The sequence below is a fragment of the Saccopteryx bilineata genome, chromosome 8, assembly GCF_036850765.1.
Source record: "Saccopteryx bilineata isolate mSacBil1 chromosome 8, mSacBil1_pri_phased_curated, whole genome shotgun sequence".
Classification (NCBI taxonomy): domain Eukaryota; kingdom Metazoa; phylum Chordata; class Mammalia; order Chiroptera; family Emballonuridae; genus Saccopteryx; species Saccopteryx bilineata.
In genome coordinates, this window is record NC_089497.1 from 40,824,230 (window position 1) to 40,845,257 (window position 21,028).

Sequence of the window (21,028 nt, forward strand, 5' to 3'; positions counted from 1 at the left end):
ACACACAGCCAATATTCTAGGATATATTCATTTGCAACAATTGTGCAAATGTTGTCTATAGAATCACTTACTAAAAGTGGAATTGTTAGGTCGAGTTTGTATATTATTCATTTTAATCAATATTTCCAAATTATACTCTCAAAAGAGGTATACTTTCACTGACAGTTTATGAGAATACTTTATTCTCCATATACCTGCTAAAGCTGTGAAATTTGTCAGCTTGCTAAGTTAACAGGTGTTTTAATTCATTTGTCTTTAATATGCATGAAAGTGGGCATCTCTTCATATTTCTAATTGTCAATTTGTATCTTGACCCATTTAGTCATGTTGCTCACTCATTTTTTGAAGATGTCTTGTTTTTACTAATAACTATTTGTGATAATGAAATCAGTCTTTTATCATGAGTGGTAACTTTGACTTTATTAGTGACATATTTTGGACATATAAAAGATTAAGAGCCTGACCAGGCAGTGGCACTGTGGATAGAGCATTGAACTGGGACACAGAGAACCCAGGTTCAAAACCCCAAGGTCACCAGCTTGAGCACAGGCTCATCTGGTTTGAGCAAGGCTCACCAGCTTGAGCCCAAGATTGCTGGTTTGAGCAAGGGGTCACTTGGTCTGCTGTAGTCCCCCCCCCTTCGTCAGGGCACATATGAGAAAGCAATCAATGAACAACTAAAGTGCCGCAATGAAGAATTGATGCTTCTCATTTCTCTCCCTTCCTGTCTGTCTGTTCCTTTCTGTCCCTCTCTCTGTCTCTGTCACACAAAAAAAATGTTTAAGATTTATATGTCATCATAATTAGTCTTCTGGTTGTTTGCTGATTTAAAAATGTCTTCCAAATTTGAGAATTTTTTTAAATGGAGTTCAAGGAAAATCTTTTGAGTTTTTTTCACATAGGTTAAGAATTTTTTTGTATAAAATTTAAGATAAATTCCCCTACCTGTTTTCTAGAAAGGATTTAACAGTGCTTACGATAAAATATGTTCAAAAAATACACATTTTATTAGAATAAAATTAGAATACCAATATAGTAAATAACAAGGAAAAGAAGATACTGGGAAACCAAGTAACATAATCACAATAATTTATTTATTTAAGAATAAATAGGGCTAATGAATTAATTTATTTAAGTAACTGACTATTATGGACAACTCTGAGATTCTTGACTGTCATGGCCAAAGAACCAAACATAAAAAGATATATTAGTTATATTTTTTGTTTTAAGAGAAGGATACATACTGATCCTTTAAGAGAAAGACATTGTCATCTTGCTTAATGGTGGAGGTAGTTTATCACATGGGGTACTATTAGGGGAGTAATACTAAGGGGAATTTGTGTGTTTGTTTTTATTTTTATTTGTTTGGGTGCAACAAAACTTTTGTTAAAAAAGTTGAATGTTTCGGGTTCGAAGTACTTACCTACCTTGAGGTCTTCCATTGTATACATCAAGGCTATCGTGACTCTGGACTGTTCAATCCCTTCCTTCTTCTACTGACCACATTTACCTTACTAATTCTCAATGGAGAGGAACTCTGAATAGGACATCTGTCTCTATAGCCAGAAAGATGCAACTGTTAGAAACTAGGGTCTGGGAGGAAAATCAAGAGATGTTAGGGGCCTGGCTAGTGGTTCAGTGGATAGAGTGTCAGCCGGACATACAGACATCCTAGGTTTGATTTCCAGACAGGGCACACAGGAGAAGCAACCATCTGCTTCTTTTCCCCTCCCTCTCCCCCTTCTCTCTCTGTTCCTCGCCCGCAGCCACTGCCTCAGTGCTGAGGACAGCTCAGTTGTTCCCAAGCAGGTCAGCCTCAGGTACTAAAAATAGCTCAGTACTCAAGAATCAGCCCCAGGTGGGATTGCAGGGTGGATCCCAGTTGGGGTGCATGTGGAAGTCTGTCTCACTATCTCCCCTCCTCTCACTTGAAAAAAAAAAAAAAAGAGTACTTAGTGTTCAGGCAAAGTAAATGACCCATCATTTGATTTGACCTGTTGTCATCAGATGTTGTGTTTTCTCAGAAATCCTTTGCTACCATTTTATCTTCAATCCTTTCACATTTCTTTCTTCATGGAGATCTGCTGGATTTTGTTATGATGGTAAGCTGTGTGCTTGCTCTAAGGACTGTCTTTTTGGAGACAGGTTTCTTCCTGAAGAGGGAAGAGGGCTGTGACAAGAATTATGTTGGTATGTACACGAGCAGATCATGACAAATGGCTTTCCATTGCTCAAATGTGCATCTGTGGAATCGGAGGCCTCTGAAGCCTGGAGCAGCATCCCTGTGCGAGAGAAACAGGACCATGCTTCCTTAGGAGACAGGAAGCATCAGGGGGCTCCTCTGGTTGCCACACGGCAGCTTGGACAGAGTACAAGTGACCAGGCGATGGGTTTCAGGGAATGAGTTTTTCATTTATTGCCTTTTGAAGACAGACATTTGTTACTTCAAGAAAGGAGATAGAAGAATCATTTAAAAAAGTCCTGGCCATTTGCTTTGCATGCATTTCCTCTTTGAGTAATCTGCTCACTGGATTATTAACAAAGTACAGTGTTTGTTGTTAATGTCAGGATCAGTGAAGAGAGGAATGTGAAAAACACTCTAAGCTAATTTAATAAAAAAAAAAGATTTTAATAATATTTAGGAAACTGGAGCTTTACCATTCTGGAACTTGCATTGACGGATACTTAGAGACTCAGATGACCTTGGAAATATGCTAATTTTAATTTTGTTTTGTCAACCTACTTATCACTACCTGAGGTGAAAGTTAAGAGTAAATCACTCTTTTCCTTTTTTCTTGCAATATTTTTGAGGCATAATTGACATATCACACCATATAGACATATATACATATATTGCAAAAACGATTACCACAATAAATTTTGTTAACAGGTATTACTTTATATAGTTACAAAATATGTTTTATTTTCCTTGTGATGAAAATATTTTACTCTTCTCTTTTTGAGTAATTATTGTGTCTACAGTGGAAAGCCCTCTCACTTGCAATGTCCTCTGGTTGCAAGAGGTTTCTAAGAAGAGAGCTGCAAAAAAAAAAAAAGAGGCAAATACCTGTTTCTCCCCTCTCTCCCCTTTCTCTGCATTTCAAGTTACCTTAAAGATGGTGTATTTGGGGATGCACAAACACGTGTAAAAGACTTATTAAAACATGTCACTTCCAGTGGAATCCTATCCATTATAATATAAAAGAATTCCCAGATAGATTACAATTAAAGTGTTCTCTTTCACCATAAAACTAACGATATTTAGTGGCCACCAAACCCGTGGCTCTCTATTGGTTTCTTCTATTTGGATATAAATGAGATTACAATATCCTCACGCTATTCTATCACAAATCAGAGTTCTAGAATGCCTTTTGAAGAGTGCTTTTTATAAGTTACAGTAAAAACAGGCATTTCCTAGATGGGATTTATTGCTCTAAGCAGACTCTCACATTGTTCATTGTTAAATATACCTATTGTGATCAATTTTCTTGAAACTTTGAGTTATACAGATATTTATAATTGCCACTATTACCTATCTTTCTAGTTTTGCAATTGTTCAGTTATTGTTTTCTCTTTGTGCTTTGCTACCACCAGAGAGAGAGAGAGAGCTATTTTTAAACTATGTTGGAAGTTGAAATCTAATATGAAATGTTGACCCAACAGGATACAGCTTCTTGAGGCTTTCCTGCTAGGATTACTCGTCAGTGATTTCAGAATGCTATTCACTGTTAACAGGCATTCCTCAGGCCCTAACACAGGCACCTCAGTATTAGGACAATGAAATTCATTGTCTGTGATAAAAAGGTCACAGTAGTTTTATTAGTCAATAAGATACAGATTTCAGGTGGCAGTTAAAAAGCTAAATGTCAAAGCTTGGAAGGTCTGCATACCTTTGTTCTAATCAATCTGAGATACTTGTGACTTCTCAATCATTGATTCTCTCTAAAGAGCAGCGAAGTGAGGTAAAGAATAAAGAATATGAATAAAGAATGAAGACCACATGATGCCTATCTTCTTAAAGCTATTTTCAGGATTGTTCTATAAATTAAATGAACTTAGTGAGGTATAATAAATTTTAATGGTTTCTTTGGTTAATTTGAATATTTCTTTTAATGACTAGTAAATAATCTTCAATAATTCACTTATGTGGGCTGCTACCTTTAATTTTTAATTGAGAAATTGTAAAATCATTGACTTATAGGTGTAAAAAACTACTTCTTTTTTAAAGACTGATGAAATTTAAATATCCCAGCTTTTCTGGACATACAGAAAGACTGGTCTATACCTGGTGATATACAAGATAATTAACCTGAAATTTTTGTAAGAGGCTATGTACAATTCACTATATTCTCACCTAAAAATAAGAGGCAGTTATATTTTGGCTGTGTGTATGATCAGTATTCCTTTTTTCCCTTGGCATTTGTCATAACTTCTCAGGGGTGTAAGTATGCCCTCTCTCACTTCATTTTTTTCTTGACTTTCTCAGTTTTGCTAAGGAACTCATTTTTTTATGAAGTAGTTTTATGAATGATGCCCAGTGTCTTGTTTCATGTCACTAAAGGCTATCAGCCCCGTTAGTGTCTTAAACATTATATAGGAAGAAAGTCCTGTAGGATGCTGTGTTTAGTGTGCTAACACAAAAAAATGAAGCATGAATTAACTTAATATTAAGTGTCTAGTTTTAAATCATTGGGGAGAGGAAGTCACAGAAGTAAAGAAACCTGTTTTGTCCCAATTATTACCTTTGTGGAACATCTTGGTGAGATTGGGCCAAATGTGATGTGCTCTTGCTTTTTGCCACCTTATATAAAAAAGGAAAAAAGTAAGAATGGAAGCTCATTTGCAGATAACCTTCGCAATGGGACCTAAGAGTATGGTAGAGATTCCAGAGACCACTGTAGATGTACTCACCTGGAGAACGGAGGTGTATGTATGGAGTTTGTCATGACAGGCAGCAGCATGCCCAAGAGACCCCTGAGGAAGTTGTCAAAGTCTTGTCTATATTCTAGATCTCTGCTGTGCCCAACTGTTTATATAACCTTAGAGAAGTCACTACAATCTCTGTGGACCGAAGTTTCCTCATCTGTATAGCCTCTTATTTATTTTAGCTTTCAAAGGATATGAATTTATAAATTTGTGTTCTAAGAGCTGACCTAAGATTCGGAACCACTGAGTATCTGTGGAAAAATGCAGAATTTCTACTGAACCATCTCAAGGATGCTTTTACAATCAGATAGGTGCAGAGATGGGAACATTAGACCTGTGGCTGATTTATAAATTGGGAAATTCTGAATCGAAGAGTGAATATCTCTTTTCTGTGCTGATTCATTGCAGACCCCAGAAGGCATAAACGAAGAGCAAAGGCTTCAGGAGTTGGCTGCAATGGAAGAGACCAGGATAGCAATTCTGAACAACCTCGAGGAACTTGAACAAAAAGTCAAAGATATAAACGACCAGATGGATGAATCTTCCAGAGAGGTATAAACCATGGGTTCATTTTCTACCCTCTTCCTGGTTTTTTTTTTTTCCTTTTTTTTGCTTTAAAATATTGCTGCCCATTAGAGTACAGGCATTAGAAACAGAATATGTAGAAGTCAACACAAGAAAACATCTGTTCAATGGGTATATAAGTAGGATAAAAATACTTTCTTTACATTTTTTCTTTTTTTTATTAAGAAGAGATAAACATATTCAACCATTTTTCATGTGCTTTATGTATAACTGACTAGTACAGCAGGCTTTCAAATAATGTTTTGTTCAACTTTGTTCTAATGTTAGTGAGATACTGTAGGAACTTAACTCTTGTTTATATCAACTAGCTTATGGCAAAATTGGTATCATTATACATGGTTTCACCACAGTTTCAAGAACCTGTTGATGATGCTAAGTGGAGACTTAGGGTATATGCTTTCTGACTTACTTACTACGAGCTCTGTGAGCAGAGGTACAATGAATTTAGGTGTTCAATTTCAAATCCAACAGATGTTTTCTGAGCATGTTTACTGTGAGTTGTATATCATGTTGGTACTGTAGGGGGATTTACACATGAACCAAACATGCACCTAGCCAGTGGTGGAATTCAGATAATTTAACAGCTGGTTCTCTGCCCTAATGACCATTTTAAGTATAGAAAATTATATACTGAAAGGTAGTGTATTATTTTATACATTTAATTCTGAAATAAGAACAATAAAAGAGGTACATAAAACTAGATTATGTTATAAAAAGTTTTAAAATATTAATGAACAAATATTAAATAATACTTGTCAAAAAACAATAAAACTGTTATTTTAGGTATTTCCATATTGCTTCTTGATTGGCATCCTCACTTGCAATTCTTTTCACCTATGGATAGAATGAACATTACTTCGAGTGCTTAGAATATGCTATTGCACAGATGAACGTTAAAAAAGAGTAAGGAATGTAAATTTGTGATTTCCACATTGGGTGGCCGCCCAGGTGCCCACCTTAGAGAGAACCTTGATTACAAGTGCCATTTTAACAACCTGTTCACTGAACTCAACAAAAAATTAGGTATGGGCTCGACCGAACCTGTGCGAACAGGCTGAATCCCACCACTGGGCCTAGCTTGCTTTCTTCTTTTTTTATTTTTATTTTTATTTTTTTTTATTTTTCTGAAGTGAGAAGTGGGAAGGCAGAGAGACAGACTCCCACATGCGCCCGACCAGGATCCACCTGGCAAACTCACTAGGGGGTGATGCTCTGCCCATTTGAGGCATTGCTCTGTTGCAACCAGAGCCATTCTAGCGCCTGAGGTGGAGGCCATGGAGCCATCCTCAGCACCCGGGCCAACTTTGCTCCAATGGAGCCTTGGCTGCGGGAGGGGAAGAGAGAGATAGAGAAAAGGAGAGGGGGAAGGGTGGAGAAGCAGATGGGCGCTTCTCCTGTGTGCCCTGGCCGGGAATCTAATCTGGGACTTCCACACTCTGGGCCAACACTCTACCGCTGAGCCAACCGGCCAGGGCCTGGACCTGGCTTTCTAAAGATTTGCAAACCAAAGAGGAGATAGGCACGGAAAGACTATAATTCTGGTTATAGAACCATAACTATAACTAAGGAGAAGGGAAATTTTTGTGTTACTTTTATGGAGTGAAAAAGAGCAAATAACTCCATCTAGGCAGAATCTGCATGTTTATACTCACAGATGATGCATGTAACCCCATACGTGGAAGGGAACTGTTTATCTGACAGCTTGTACACAAACCCTGGAAGCCCCTTCTGCTGGCATTGCTAAAGAATGCAGTGCTTGCATGCTGGGCACAGTGTAACTTTTACTTCCCATGCTCTAGGGACAAAAAAAAAGACATGGTTGCTCCCAGGATGGTTCATGCTTGATCCTGAATCTAAGCATATAGGCAACATAGCCTTGAGAAATAAAAAGTAAAGGGGTCATCATAGAAAATTAAATAACTAGTTTCCTTATATTCTAGGCTCTCCAGCTTTCTCTTGTAGGACTCCTAAGCCTCTCTTGGGCTCTCTGCAATGTTCTATAAGCCCCACAATCTGGCTGATACAGTAGTTACTCTTTGAAATTTGTAACTGTTAAAAATGTGCCTCTAACACGGGCAGCTGAAGGTGAACCACCTCTGGACTTTGTTGTGTGTCCTCAGCTGGATATGGAATGTGCTCTTTTGGATGGAGAGCAGAAATCTGAGACAACTGAACTGATGAAAGAAAAGGAGATTTTAGATCATCTAAACCGGAAGATAACAGAACTGGAAAAGAACATCGTCGGTGAAAAGACCAAGGTAAAAGAAAATTCTATTTGAATGCAATTTTTATAGGCAAAATGGTGGTCCCACGTGGTTGAATCTAAATGTTGTATGAGTTACCATGGTTTGGGGTTTCTGTCTCCTATTCCTGGAGAGTGTGGCATTAGAGGATAGTCTTAAGATGAGGTAAGTTGTCACCAACTAAGAACTGTCAGGTGCTGAGTAGCTGAAGCTGAGAGAGCAGAGCCTGTATAATTTCAAGCTGATGTTCATAGGAGCTTTTCCTGCTTGGGATGAGGGAATTGCTTTTCTCCATCAGTCTGCTTTTCTGATTCTGCTATGTTGTTTTTTTTGTTTATGAATTATTTTAGTATACTGAACTTCTTCACCACTGGTGCCCTGAAGAAATGGCTTAAGCATATTCAAATATGGTTGCCTTGTTTCTTTTCATTTTTCCTGTTTATTAAAAAGATGAATGGGAGTCATTCATCTCACCTGTCTTGCCTTGCCATGCTCTTCAATGCAAGGGCACGGCTCTTTAAAAAAGACATGGCGGTTTTCAGGAGATCCCCACGCACTGCCCAGTGAGAGCTGCCTGTGGAACACAGCTGACACTTCTCTTGGGAAAGACCTTGTTTATACATTTGTGCTCACAACCTGATATCTACTAGGAAAGGTATGAAAAATTATTTGTAGTGTTTAGAATCCAGGGTGGTGGTAGTCATGTTTTCTGGTTTTCCGGTTCTTCGTTTTCTCCGGGAAATATTTTACATGCTCGCCTCTCGCTTTTTGAGTTGTTAACAGCTGAGCTGAGCCCAGACCAAAAATTAAAATTCCAGTTTGGGAACGAAACTTTTAACACATTCTTTCTTGCTCTCCCTGTTCTCTGCTAAGTTGAGAAGAAGAAAAAGTGTTCAGTTGGAGTGAGTTCTCCTGGTAACCTAGAGAAAGGACTGCTGCTAAATGTGGCTTCATTTTTACAGGTTCCTCTTTGTTTGAGAGCGCTCCATGAGGGCATTTGATCTTAGTGCCAGAAATGAGCTCAGAAAAGATATTGTCATAAATTGAAGTCAGATTAAAAGCTACACATCAATCAAGAGCTTGGTTTCCTGCTTGTCAAGACTGAACTGCACAGCTTGTTCGTATTAAATTTTATGTTTGTTTCGTCTAGCCCTGGACTTTGAAATAATAAAGAATCCATTTGGGTAATAGGTATAGTTTTCTTTAAAAGCTCAATACCAAGTCAAAGGGTTGATTGTCTTGTTCTACAATATGGGAGGATTATGATTTTCAGAAAGTCTGCACGGAGACAGCAAGGAACTTTCATTGCAGGCATCAGATGTCTTTGTTTGGGCACCTATTATGATGTGATGGTTTATGTCATTCCGGAAAACTCGTGGGACGTAGGAATGGATATTATGTTCCCGTTGAACCTTTCTGCCTTTCTCATCTGTGTAGTTACTTATCTTTGGATAGCCCACATATAGCACGATCTACAAATTCTGTTTATCTCTCTCATTAGCATCAGATTTACACAAAAGTGACATACGTGGAGTCAGTGCTGAATCTCACTTCCCAGAGAAAGTTGTGTTTTGTTCTCTGGACCTAAAACAGTTTGGAACTCTAGAACATGTGCTGGAACAAGTAAGGCAGTCACCTCCATCCTTCCTATTATTGTTCTGGTGGCTTGATAGAGGCCATGCGTAGAAGAGGGGACAGTGGGGGCCCGAAGTATAGGATCAGCTCATGCAGCTGTTTCAGGATTAGTTGGTCTTAGAAGATGGGACTATTGTCTGTCATCACATGGTGTGAAAAATGACAGAAACTGGCTTTGGGTGAGGGATACCAGAGGAAGTTGGGGGAAATGAAAACCACCTGAGCTATATGATGTTACTACATATTCTTGACAATCAAACTCAAATAAAGACTCAGTCTTGCTTGGTGGCATTACTGTGTTTCTCAAATATAACCTTCACCTTGTCCAAACCTTTGGTTCCCTTTGCTCCCACTGGCCTTGAGATGAGCTCACCACCCACTTCACTGAGCAGTTAGAAGCATCCCATCTCTGTACTGCTAAGGAAGGGTCTTCCTTCCCTCAAACACCAGTGCCTTTGCATGAGCTCCAGGGCTCATGCCACTCACCATCTCAGCATCTTCAGTCCTGTATCCCTCTTCCCTCACCTTCTTTCTCTTTATTGGACCTTCACTGTCAGCATGGCAACATTGTTATTTTTAAAAATTATTACTTAAAATCAAACTTTCTACCAGCTACTACCTTATTGCGCTTCTCACATCACAGCCAGATTTTTCAGTGTTCTCACACCCTGTTAGTCCTGTTCATCAGCTCCCACTTAACCATTCCTCTCGTTTCAGTTGGCCCCGACTCCCACTGCTCCATCAGATCTGTTCCTGTTAAGAGTGCTAAAGACCTCGGTGCTGCCCGACCCACCGGGTGCTTTGTGTTCTCTTGTGATTGGGCTCCTGAGGAGCACGCAAGACGGGGCTTTTTCTTGGCACTTGCCCTTTCTCCTACCCCCACCTTTGCCTCCACATACCTCCCTCTTCTGGTTTTCCTTTTCTGCTCTTTTCCTTAGGACTTTTCTATCTCAATTCCCTTTGCTCGTTCTTCTGTCTCTGTCCACCTAGATAGGAAGAGTATTTGTCTCTGATCCGAACCCTCTTTTCTTATATCCTCACACTCTTGTGTAGTCATGGCGTCCAATACCCTGTGTATGTTGGTGACTGTCTAGTGCTTGTCTTAGCCCACCACCCTTTTCTGAATTTCTGACTCACATTCAGTGACTCGCCAGCCATTTCCCCTCAGCTACGTCACAGGTATCGCCAACCGAACACCCCGTAACTGAGCTCTTGATCTTCCCCTTCCCTGTGCCTTCCACAGCCTCCCCGCTTCCAATCCGAGTCTTCCTCCCATTTTCTCAGTTCAGGATATGGCGCCTCCATTTCCCTTGCTGTTTATACAGAAACCTGGAGGTAGATCCTGACACTTCTTTCTTCATTGCATCTACATCCAATTGACTAGGAAAACATTTTTCAGTGGATTCAATTTCTCTGCATCTCCGCTACCAGCATTTTCTTCTGACTCTCCAAAATCTCTGCATTAGTCCCATTTCCATTTGCTTTTCTTTAGCTCATTCTCCTCACAGCAGCCAGACTGACATTTTAAAAATAGAGGAATTAGATCACATTGCTCTTGTTTGTGTTCCACTGTTTTATATAATCTAAATTCCTTACTTGTCACATGCCTTTCTGTCACCCCTCCCCCTTCTTCACACGACTCTCACGGTGGTCTTCTTTCTGTTTGTGTAAAGGCCTGTTCTCTCACCCCACCCACAAAAGGTCTCTGTGGATCGGTTCGCCCTGCCAGGAATTCCCTTCCTCATATTCCATGCCTGTTGTTTCCATCTCTCAGGGCTTAGGTTCAGTCCCAGATTTTTCCAAAAAGCCCTTCGAGACCTTTCCAGTTTAGATTAGTCCCTTTAAGAATCACATAGGATAATTCACATTCATTCTGGGCTGTTAGATATTTATTTCCCTCTCTGGCCAATGAGACAGAGAAAGCAGTGTTATTCACTGTTTACGGGGTTCAGAGTGAATGCCAACATACCACCCGGTATTCTTTGAGAACTGTGAGTGGATCTCCTGCTAACAACCAGTCTCAGCTGGGCCTTACCAGAAACACTGAGCCAAACACCTGCCCCAGAGCTAAGCGGCCAAGTGTCAGGACAGCTGGGACAGTCTGCCCAACTGCACACGCTGATGGGCTTGGGATCATGCTGCCAGTTGAGCCAGAGCGTAAGACAGAAGGAGGAAGTGGCCTTTGCTCTTTTGAATTCTTGTTTCCTTTTCCATCCACCTGTTGCTACTGTCACATATAAACTGTGGAATGAGAAAACCAAAACCTGAAAAGAATATCCTGGTTGGGCAAGCTCTGATTCAGATGTCAGTAGCACATCCTGTAGGCCTGGTTCTAGTCTTTTGGAGGCCAGGCCTCGAGACATAGGAAGAGGGTTGAGTAATACCTCAGAGTTCAAATCCTGGTGTGAAATAATTGCTGTCATTTCTTTGGCTCTGAAGACCAGTCTTGAGTATTATTTTTTCTTTAACTGATTTATAAGTTATCATTCTATTTGATATATTTAGTATAAATTAATACATATGATAGATGATTATTATTATGTTGCTATATAAAACATAAACTATAGACATAATTACATATATATACAACATAAAATGTAGACAGCGTATTCAGTTTTATATTTATTGAACATTTTTACAGCAGCTTCCTAGACTGACATTTCACTGCCCTTATGCGTAACACTCTCAAGAGCACCAGTAAGCCTGTTTCCATGTCCCTCTGAGCTAAATGCCACCTGCCCGTTGTGTTCTCAGAGAGTAGCCCTATCACAGATGGAGTCTCTATGAATATGGACAAATTCTGAACAGATATAAGTATCTGACTCAAAAATCAGCCCAGAGGGGATGTTTATTTGAAAAAAGAGTAACAAAAGAGGCCATCGTGTTTTCTTGGGGCAAGTGAAAGGAAAGAAGATTGTTAACTTCGGCTCTAGCAAACTGCTTTAGGTTCCTGAGCTTGGTAACTGAGAGTGGAGAAGCCACCAGAACCATGAAGCTCAGTTTGGGCAAAGGCCTGGTGTGGGCTGGCTTCCCTTCCTTCATCCAAGGCAAAGCCCAGTTCGGGACAGGTACTGAGAAGATATGGATGCATATGTTTCTTTGTGTAGAGTTTTCTTCCGTGTTGTTTTGGTGATCCTCACTCAGACAGGTTATGCTATTTTGTAGTCATCCTGACCTGTACACTTTTATGGCTATGTATGCTTAAAGGTGTGAACTGAAACTTAAATCACTTTGTGCCATACAACATGTTCCTGAGTAAAATCTTAAAGTATTGGACTAATTTTTCTACAATGGGCACATATTACTATATTTTAAATAGTCAAATTCTTTTCCCCATTATTATTTTGCCAAAGTACCTGTTATTTCCTCCCTATCCTTCCTGCAGAGCAAGGGAAGACAGTGAGTCCGGACCAGAATTCCTCAGGAAAGTGTTAATGCCTCTCGAGTGCAGAGTGTTGGCCAAGTCACAATCCACGTTCAGAGAGTCCCAGCCCTTCCCGTACCTCTTTCTTACATTTCAAAGTTAGCTGCCTAGTTAGAGGAAGTGGAAATCTATCATAGGATTTGAGGATTAAATTATTAGGATTCCAGGTTAGAGTTTTTTGTTTTTGTTTTTGTTTTTTTTTCCTGGTAGTTGTTTGATTACATAAATTCTTAGTGTTTTGATTTTCCAACTTTTCTACACTAAACATCCTCTAATTGTGTAACTAAAATGTCATAACTAAAGGGGAGCCTGACCAGGTGGTGGCACAGTGAATAGAGTGTCGGACTTAGATGCGGATGACCCAGGTTTGAGAACCCAAGTTCACCAGCTTGAGCATGGGCTCATCTGGTTTGAGCAAAGCTCACCAGCTTGGACCCAAGGTCACTGGCTTGAGCAAGGGGTTACTCAGTCTGCTGAAGGCCCACAGCCAAGGCACATGTGAGAAAGCAATCAATGAACCAATAAGGTGTTGCAACAAAAAAACTAATGATTGATGCTTCTCATCTCTCTCCATTCCTGTCTGTCTGTCCCTATTTATCCCTCTCTCTCTGTCTCTGTAAAAACAAACAAACAGGCCCTGGCCAGTTGGCTCAGTGGTAGAGCGTCGGCCTGGCATACAGGAGTCCCAGGTTTGATTCCCGGACAGGGCACAGTGGAGAAGCGCCCATCTGCTTCTCCACCCCTCCCCCTCTCCTTCCTCTTTGTCTCTCTTTTCCCCTCCCACAGCCAAGGCTCCATTGGAGTAGAGTTGGCCCGGGCACTGAGGATGACTCCATGGCCTCTGCCTCAGGTGCTAGAATGGCTCTGGTGGCAACAGAGCAACACCCTGGATGGGCAGAGCATCGTCCCCTGGTAGGCATGCCGGGTGGATCCCTGTCGGGTGCATGCGGGAGTCTGTCTGACTGCCTTCCTGTTTCCAACTTCAGAAAAATACAAAAAAACAAACAAACAAAAAATAAATAAACAACAACAAAAAAACTAAAGGGGAAAAATCCTTAAAAGAAATACAGGAGCAGACAGAGAACTACTTCTAAATAATAACCATTTGTAGACATGGCTTTATATCACATATTTATGTTTGTGAGTGTGAATGTATGTGTGTATGTATAGTATGCTCAGTTAATTTTGAATTTCAGATAAACAGAAATTGTTTTTCTTTCTGCCACAACTGCATCTTACAGAAATTTGCCAAAATGACTAATATAAAGGGAAAGAGGAAAGGCACTCACTCTCTGTCTTCTAGGCCTTTTAGAAAACATTCAGTTGTTCCTCTGGCCACATACATGCAACTCTACCAGAAAGGTGATATTGGAGACATCAAGGGAAGGGCGGTGTTCAAAAAGGAACGCCCTCCAAATGTTCCCATGGCAAAGTGGAAGAGTCGACAATGTCACCAGTATGTGGTGGGCACTGTTGTGAATAAACAGGTTCAAAAGACTTAGTGCACGTATCAAACATATTAAGCACTCTAGGAACCAACATAGCTTCCTGAAACATGTGAAGGAAATGATCAGAAAAATAAGGAAGGCAAAGAGAAAGGTACCTGGATCCCTGGGTTCAACGGAAGTGTCAGCCTGCTCCACCCAGAGAAGCACTTTGAACCAATGGGAAGGAGCCTGAGCTGCTGGCGCCCATTCCCTATGAATTCATAGTGTGATAAGTGTAAAAAAACTAAAAGACCTCTATACTGTCTAATAATAATAATAATAATAATAATAATAATAATTTTGTTATAATTATGTCTCACGCATTGTTTGGGATATACTTACATTAAAAGATAATTTGCTGTTTACCTAAAATTAGAATTTGACTGGGCATCCTCCATTTTATTTAGCAGCTATACAAGCTAATAAAGTAAGTGCCTTTCAGGGTAACCTTTACCCATCTGCTTAACAAGTATTACACACTTAGATATGGTAAAATGATCTTTTCATTGGTATTCAAGAATTTCTGTTTGGTATTGGAACTCAAATAGAACCAGCAAGTTAAGTTTCACTTCAAGAATACAACTTGAAAGAGCAAAGACTTATATTACTGTCTCCTAACCACAGATCCAGCAAAATAAGCGGTCCTAGGAAAGGCCTTGGATTGCTATGTTCATTCAAGATTACTGGCAATTCTTGTGTACAAATTCAAATTATTATAACGACTCCTGCCCATTTGTCTATTAGAAGAGAATCATTTTGCCTCTGAACTTAAAATGCATTGTTCTTTGCAAATGCATATTGGATATTGAAATCTCTCAGTTCATTTTTGTTTAGTTTACTTGAGGCATTTACTCTGAATGTAAAACTCTGGGGCAAAAACAACTGGAATGTTACTTGTAAGAGAAGTCTTTTATACTATGTAGCAAAGGTGCTAAGGCCATATGTTTTGTTGTTTTTTTTAGAGTTTTTTTTTTGTATTTTTCTGAAGCTGGAAACGGGGAGAGACAGTCAGACAGACTCCCGCATGCGCCCCACCGGGATCCATCTGGCACGCCCACCAGGGGGCGAAGCTCTGCTCACCAGGGGGCGATGCTCTGCCCCTCCGGGGCATCCCTCTGTTGTGACCAGAGCCACTGTAGCACCTGGGGCAGAGGCCAAGGAGCCATCCTCAGTGCCCGGGCCATCTTTGCTCCAATGGAGCCTCAGCTGCAGGAGGGGAAGGAGAGGGGGAGGGTGGAGAAGCAGATGGTCGCTTCTCCTGTGTTCCCTGGCTGGGAATCGAACCTGGGACTTCTGCACGCCAGGCCAACGCTCTACCACTGAGCCAACCGGCCAGGGCCTTTAAGGCCATATGTTTTAAGAATCATTTCTGGTGGATCCTGTGGTAGACTATGCTATCTTCCTTAGAAAAATCAGATGGTAATTAATTGTCTTTGCCTCTCACCTCATCCTGGATGGATCAATCAGTGGTTCTCAGGCTGGCGGAGCATTAGAAGAGCTGGAGAGATTTTGTTTAATGCTCATTCCTTAGCCTCTTTGACTAAGTGGAGGCCTGAAAATAGTATATTTAAAAGCTCACAAAAATTATTCTAACGTGCAGTCAGGGCTAAGAACCACAGAGCTAAACAGCCAATACTTCGCTGTACTTCACGAGGAAGGTGATCAAGTTCCCTCTTTTCTCTGTGTCTAGCCCCTTATAAATTTCTAGTGAGTGACTGAATGAACAACTTTCTATGAAAACAAATATAGACCCAATTGTATGTACTGGTTTCTACTTCCATTTGCCCGTGAATATGTTACCTTTGGCTATATATACACTTTAGGAACATCAGTCTTAAATATACAAAATGGGCAGAATCTGGCAATGAATTTGTGACCTAACTGGATTTTGCCAGTACATCAAGAGAGGACAAGTCAATGCGAGAACAATGATGACGAAAGCAGCCGTGTCTTTAAGGGAGTCTCATTCTGTTCTTGATTTTAAGAACGTCTCCTTGTAGATGTGGTTTTCCTGGAGTGTTTCCATTCTGTGAAATTTTATATTTTTAACAAACTTAAATTTGTTAAAGTATTAAAAATTTATCTTACTTAATTTATTTCCTGAAAATAGTTTTATGAATCTTTAAAAAAAGAAAGTCATACTTTTTCCCAGTGTGGTGTTTGGAAAATATCACTGTGCCTATCGTAGTTAGAATGTGTGAGTTTACCATTTTAAATCTGAGGGAAGAGAATAACACCCAGTTTTAATATTTCACATGTAAAAAGCAACAATCCCTAAACTCTGGAACACTCTCTCATTTGTCTATCTGTTTTACCTTCGCCGTAGAAGGGGTTACTTTCGGCTCTAATTAACTGCTTACCTAGAGCTAATTTTCCTTTGAAAACTTCCTGGGCAGTAAATAGAAGAGAGAAATATTCATTTCATTCTGGCTCAGAGTCACTTTACTTCTGGCTCTTGAGGGAGTGATGTCAGCTCTGTAGTCCCCTGTGATTTATGGCCGGGCCCACCTGCCATTAGTCCTTCTTTCATCCTTCCCCTTTACTTCCTTTGCCCTAGCTTTGGCCCCACTCAGCTTTTGCTCTCCGACCCAGGTAGTGGTCACAGCCTTTCTGATAAATCGCAGAGAAGCTGCAGAAGGTTCTGATGGTGCCTGCTTGCATAATTCTTCTAACCGCCCCCTTGTATGGAATTGCAAAACGCTTTGAACACCTCAGGAGGAAGGCAATATGTAAACAGAAGGTATTGTTTATTAGTTCTTTATTTGTGATTATTAGTAACAATGTTAAAAATTGACAGCATCAGAGCAACAGTATGATTATTCCTTCAGATTGAGACCTGTGTTTTAGTGCCTTTTCATAACATCAACAATTGCATCGGTGTTTTCCATCAAATATAACTTTAAATGTTAGGGCTTTGAACGTATTTAATTGGAATGAATGGTTTTCTTGTAAGTTTACCTTTCTTTTGGAACTAGATTTGCTGCATATATACTATCTAGAACTAGAACTATTTTTGGATAAAATTCTTTTGCCCTGAAAATAGAGCCATCTTTGATCCACACACAGAAGAAATACATTTTCTTAACCAAAAGACAATGGGTGTTCTGTATTGCTGGTTTAATTAAAGGAGAAAATTATTAATTCTGAAAATGAAGACTAAATCTAACTGGTACTCTTAGGAGCACTATGAATTGACGCAGAGAATCCTTTTCTCTGTGAACAATGCCATTGCTTTCTCCAATTCCTGCTCAGTGAGTGTGCCCTATGGGCAGACTTGCCCGTATGGCCGAGGGCTCTGTCGTTACAGTGTGCTAGGGGAAGGTGTAGAATCATTTCTACATATGCGAAGTAGGGTCTTCAGTGTTAACGACTTCTGGATTTCATCATTTTGGAAAAAGAATGCATTTCTAAATTTAAAAAAAAAAAAAAACATTTCTAAAATGCCCTTGATATTTTGAAATTGAAACCAAAAATGGAGACTCGAGTGATGAGCTGGTATAGGTATTGAGGTGACATAGTTTTAGATTTAAACTGTAAAATTTTTTTACGAAGACTGTAAATGTATGTTTACACAGGAAATCATGGCAATTTGGATGAAGAAGTTATAGTAAGTGTAATTTTATAAGACTATTTCAGAGCTTTATCCTTAAAATATATCTTCCTCTGATATATTTAGAAGCCAATTTTATTTCTGCCAATTCACATAGAATGAACTCAGAAAAGTAGGGTCATGATATCTTGCTCACTGAGGGTGAAATTGTGTTTGTGCTTCATGAAGTGCTTTGTTTAGTCTGAGAGTGTTACCCAAGGAGAGAATCGGGTCTAACATTTACAGCAGAGGCTCAGAGTATCATAAAGGGAAGACAGTTAGGAAGACCAGCACTAAACAGATTGAAGTTTTGTCTCTCTATTCACAAGGTGGCATTGTAAGGCCTGGTAATCACTGTATTACAGTATTTGCCTATTATACCTTGGAAAACATCCAGGGTGACTTTGTAGTGTGTGACTTAGGAGGGATTTAATGTTATCTTCTCTTTCTCTTCTATTCTCTGACTACTGGGTGTTCTCGTTTCTCACAGTTCATGTGTCACTTATTTTTTATGTTGGTCATGGTAGGGGTGGTCTGCAGTAAATGTCCCACTCTCTGGGTCTCCGAGCTGCCTGATACACCTTACTCTTGCTGCTTTGTCAGTCTTGCATTTTTACTAGCTCCCTCAGCCTCTGAATTATATGCTCTCCTTAGCATCAGATTCTCTAATTGCTTAAGCTCTGAAGTTTACCAGATAGCTGGAACTGTTTCAGATAACCAGGGTACCAAGAGTAAAGCACCTCCAACATGGGAACAAAATTTTGATAATTTCCAAAGCTTGCCCTAGAAATGCTGTGAGCAAATTGAACTACCACAGTACTTGAGGTAAATGCCTGCTTTTCATTGGTTCTCTGGCAAGTGACTCTGTAAAGTTATATTATGAATTCGGTTGGCATTTTTTTTGTTGTTCTTTGTTGACCGTTGACCAACATTACCATTGCTTCCCTGGCTTTTGCAGCATGGCGGCAGGAAGGAAGGAAAAATGGGGATCATTGCCAATACTCTAGGAAGTAGATTGTGTCTTGAGAATACAGAGATGGAGTCCCTTGTCTTTACTTCAACTTATACCCCCGTATCCTAGTCACTAACATGTTTCTACGTACATAAAATATCTAGAGTTTGTGTATACTTGTTTGTGTTATCGTTCGGAAATGTTCACTAACTCCTGCTTGTGTGTGAAGGTAATCTCTATTCTTCTATTTTCTGCTTTCTGAAATTCAGGAGAAGGTAAAGCTTGATGCTGAGAGGGAAAAACTAGAGAGGCTTCAGGAGCTTTACTCCGAGCAGAAGACCCAGCTGGACAATTGTCCTGAGTCCATGAGGGAACAGTTACAGCAACAACTGAAGAGGGTCAGTAGCAAACAGGAATGTGCCAGTTGTTTTTTATTTTTTTTACTAAATTCCATTTACTTCTGACTTCCTTCTTCACGTACCATAAATCTGTATAAGTTCTGGTCATTAGATACTTTTAAATAGAAATATGCATGCTAAACGTATATAGTATTTCATGCTAATCACTTAAAAAAACTCCTTGTTAGGATCCTTCACCTAATTGATAATGTAAAAACATTTCCAGAGTCATTCTTTATAATCAAAGAGTGCAATTCCTGAAACTTAACTATCACCAAGATTTAAACCAACTGACGTCTTTGCCCCATTCTGTGTTGCATCATAACTACTGCCTGCCCTTGAATGTTTTTTTTTAGCTTGATTTTATACTCTTGTTCAAAAATTATCCTATTCTCTGATTTGCTCCCCATCACCAGTTATTATATTCTTTTTCTTTTTCTTTCTGCTTCTTTAAGCAAATGGTATTGAACTCACTAGCACCATCACAACAATCAAACATCCAGACCCACAGCACAGTGTAGTTCTAATGCCCTCAACATTGCCTCATGTAAATTTCATGATTTTTAAAAACTTAGTGCAGCATAGATCTTTAGTTGAACTTTATCAGGTTATTCACTGAGCCTTGATTCTGGCAGTGTTTAATATGACTGCTTTCTGAAAACAAGACTTCCTCCTTGGGTAGTTCCATAGTCACTGGCAAGGCCACTGATTATTTCATAGACAAAAGAGCTGTTTCCTCTAAGCACTAACCCAACTAAATTGTGGCCCTGAACAGTAGACAATAAGAGTCTTGGACTTTTAAAGGAATCATGTAATAATAATTAGTCCTGCCTGAGTGACTAACAATTTATGATTCCATGTGAGTTGAAAAGAAGGCTAGTTTCATTCATGTCATTATACATGTACCTTCTTGCAAATGGGCAAGGTGAAAAATAAGATATCCCATCCTTGAAAATATTGAAGATGGCTTGAGTATCACTAGGTTATGAAAAATTAGTTAAAACTTTCCAAAATATATATTACAGAGTTCGAAAGAGTACTGAATGCAGATGGATTAAAATGAAACTTGACAGTTATAATATTTGGTATTTCTTATCATGTTGGATCCAAGAATGTTCCAACACTGTTTCTTCCTGTTCACTCATTTTATTGTGTACACCTAAATTTTCTGTAAGAAGATAAAACTTCTAGTCCCTCAATGTCACTGTTCTCTAGAAATCTGTGGTAAAATGATTAGGAAAAGAATAATATTTCTAAAATTATTTTAGTTTGTCATTTGTTTGTGTTTAAGCCAACTCACAAAGGAGATTGGGAAACTGATTTTTATAGTTTAATGTTTTTCAACTCTCCTTATTACTAAAGTTTTCACACAGTTGTCGTACTTGGAGTCAGCAGCATAGTTATATATTTTGTTCTTTTCTTCCTCTAGTTATACAGTTATTGTTTGTATTCTTTATAAATATTGCTTCCAATAAAAACTGATAACTATCAATAACCTGAAGTCAGGTTGATATAATTGCTGTCTGCTCAATCTAGCTTCTATAGGATACTCATAAATTTGTGTCTGTTCTAAGGATTTTGACTACAAAAGAGGAAAGGAAATGATGCAGACAGCCTATTCCACTAATTGAAGGCAAAAACTCCTTCCTCTTCCTCTCCAAGCAGAGTGTAATTAATATTCTTATTATGAAACTCCTTTCCTTAGGAGAGAAACTGGCTTGTGGTTGCTTCCTTCTGTTCACTTGATATTAAGAAATCTACTAATTCTATTTTTTAAAAATGATGACCA

At 39.3% G+C, this 21,028-nt stretch overlaps 1 protein-coding gene across 6 annotated transcripts in view; it reads left to right on the forward strand.

The window, feature by feature from the left end:
* PHLDB2 (pleckstrin homology like domain family B member 2) overlaps window positions 1-21,028 on the forward strand; it is a 268,804-nt gene that overhangs the window by 197,348 nt on the left and 50,428 nt on the right. For 5 of the 6 annotated variants that reach the window (XM_066240765.1, XM_066240767.1, XM_066240769.1 and 2 more), the window contains 3 exons: window positions 5,335-5,478; window positions 7,632-7,769; window positions 19,111-19,239. In XM_066240765.1, the coding sequence (XP_066096862.1) occupies window positions 5,335-5,478; window positions 7,632-7,769; window positions 19,111-19,239 (411 nt within the window). The remainder of the gene's footprint in view (window positions 1-5,334; window positions 5,479-7,631; window positions 7,770-19,110; window positions 19,240-21,028) is intronic. The other variant, XM_066240768.1, reaches the window with a different exon arrangement.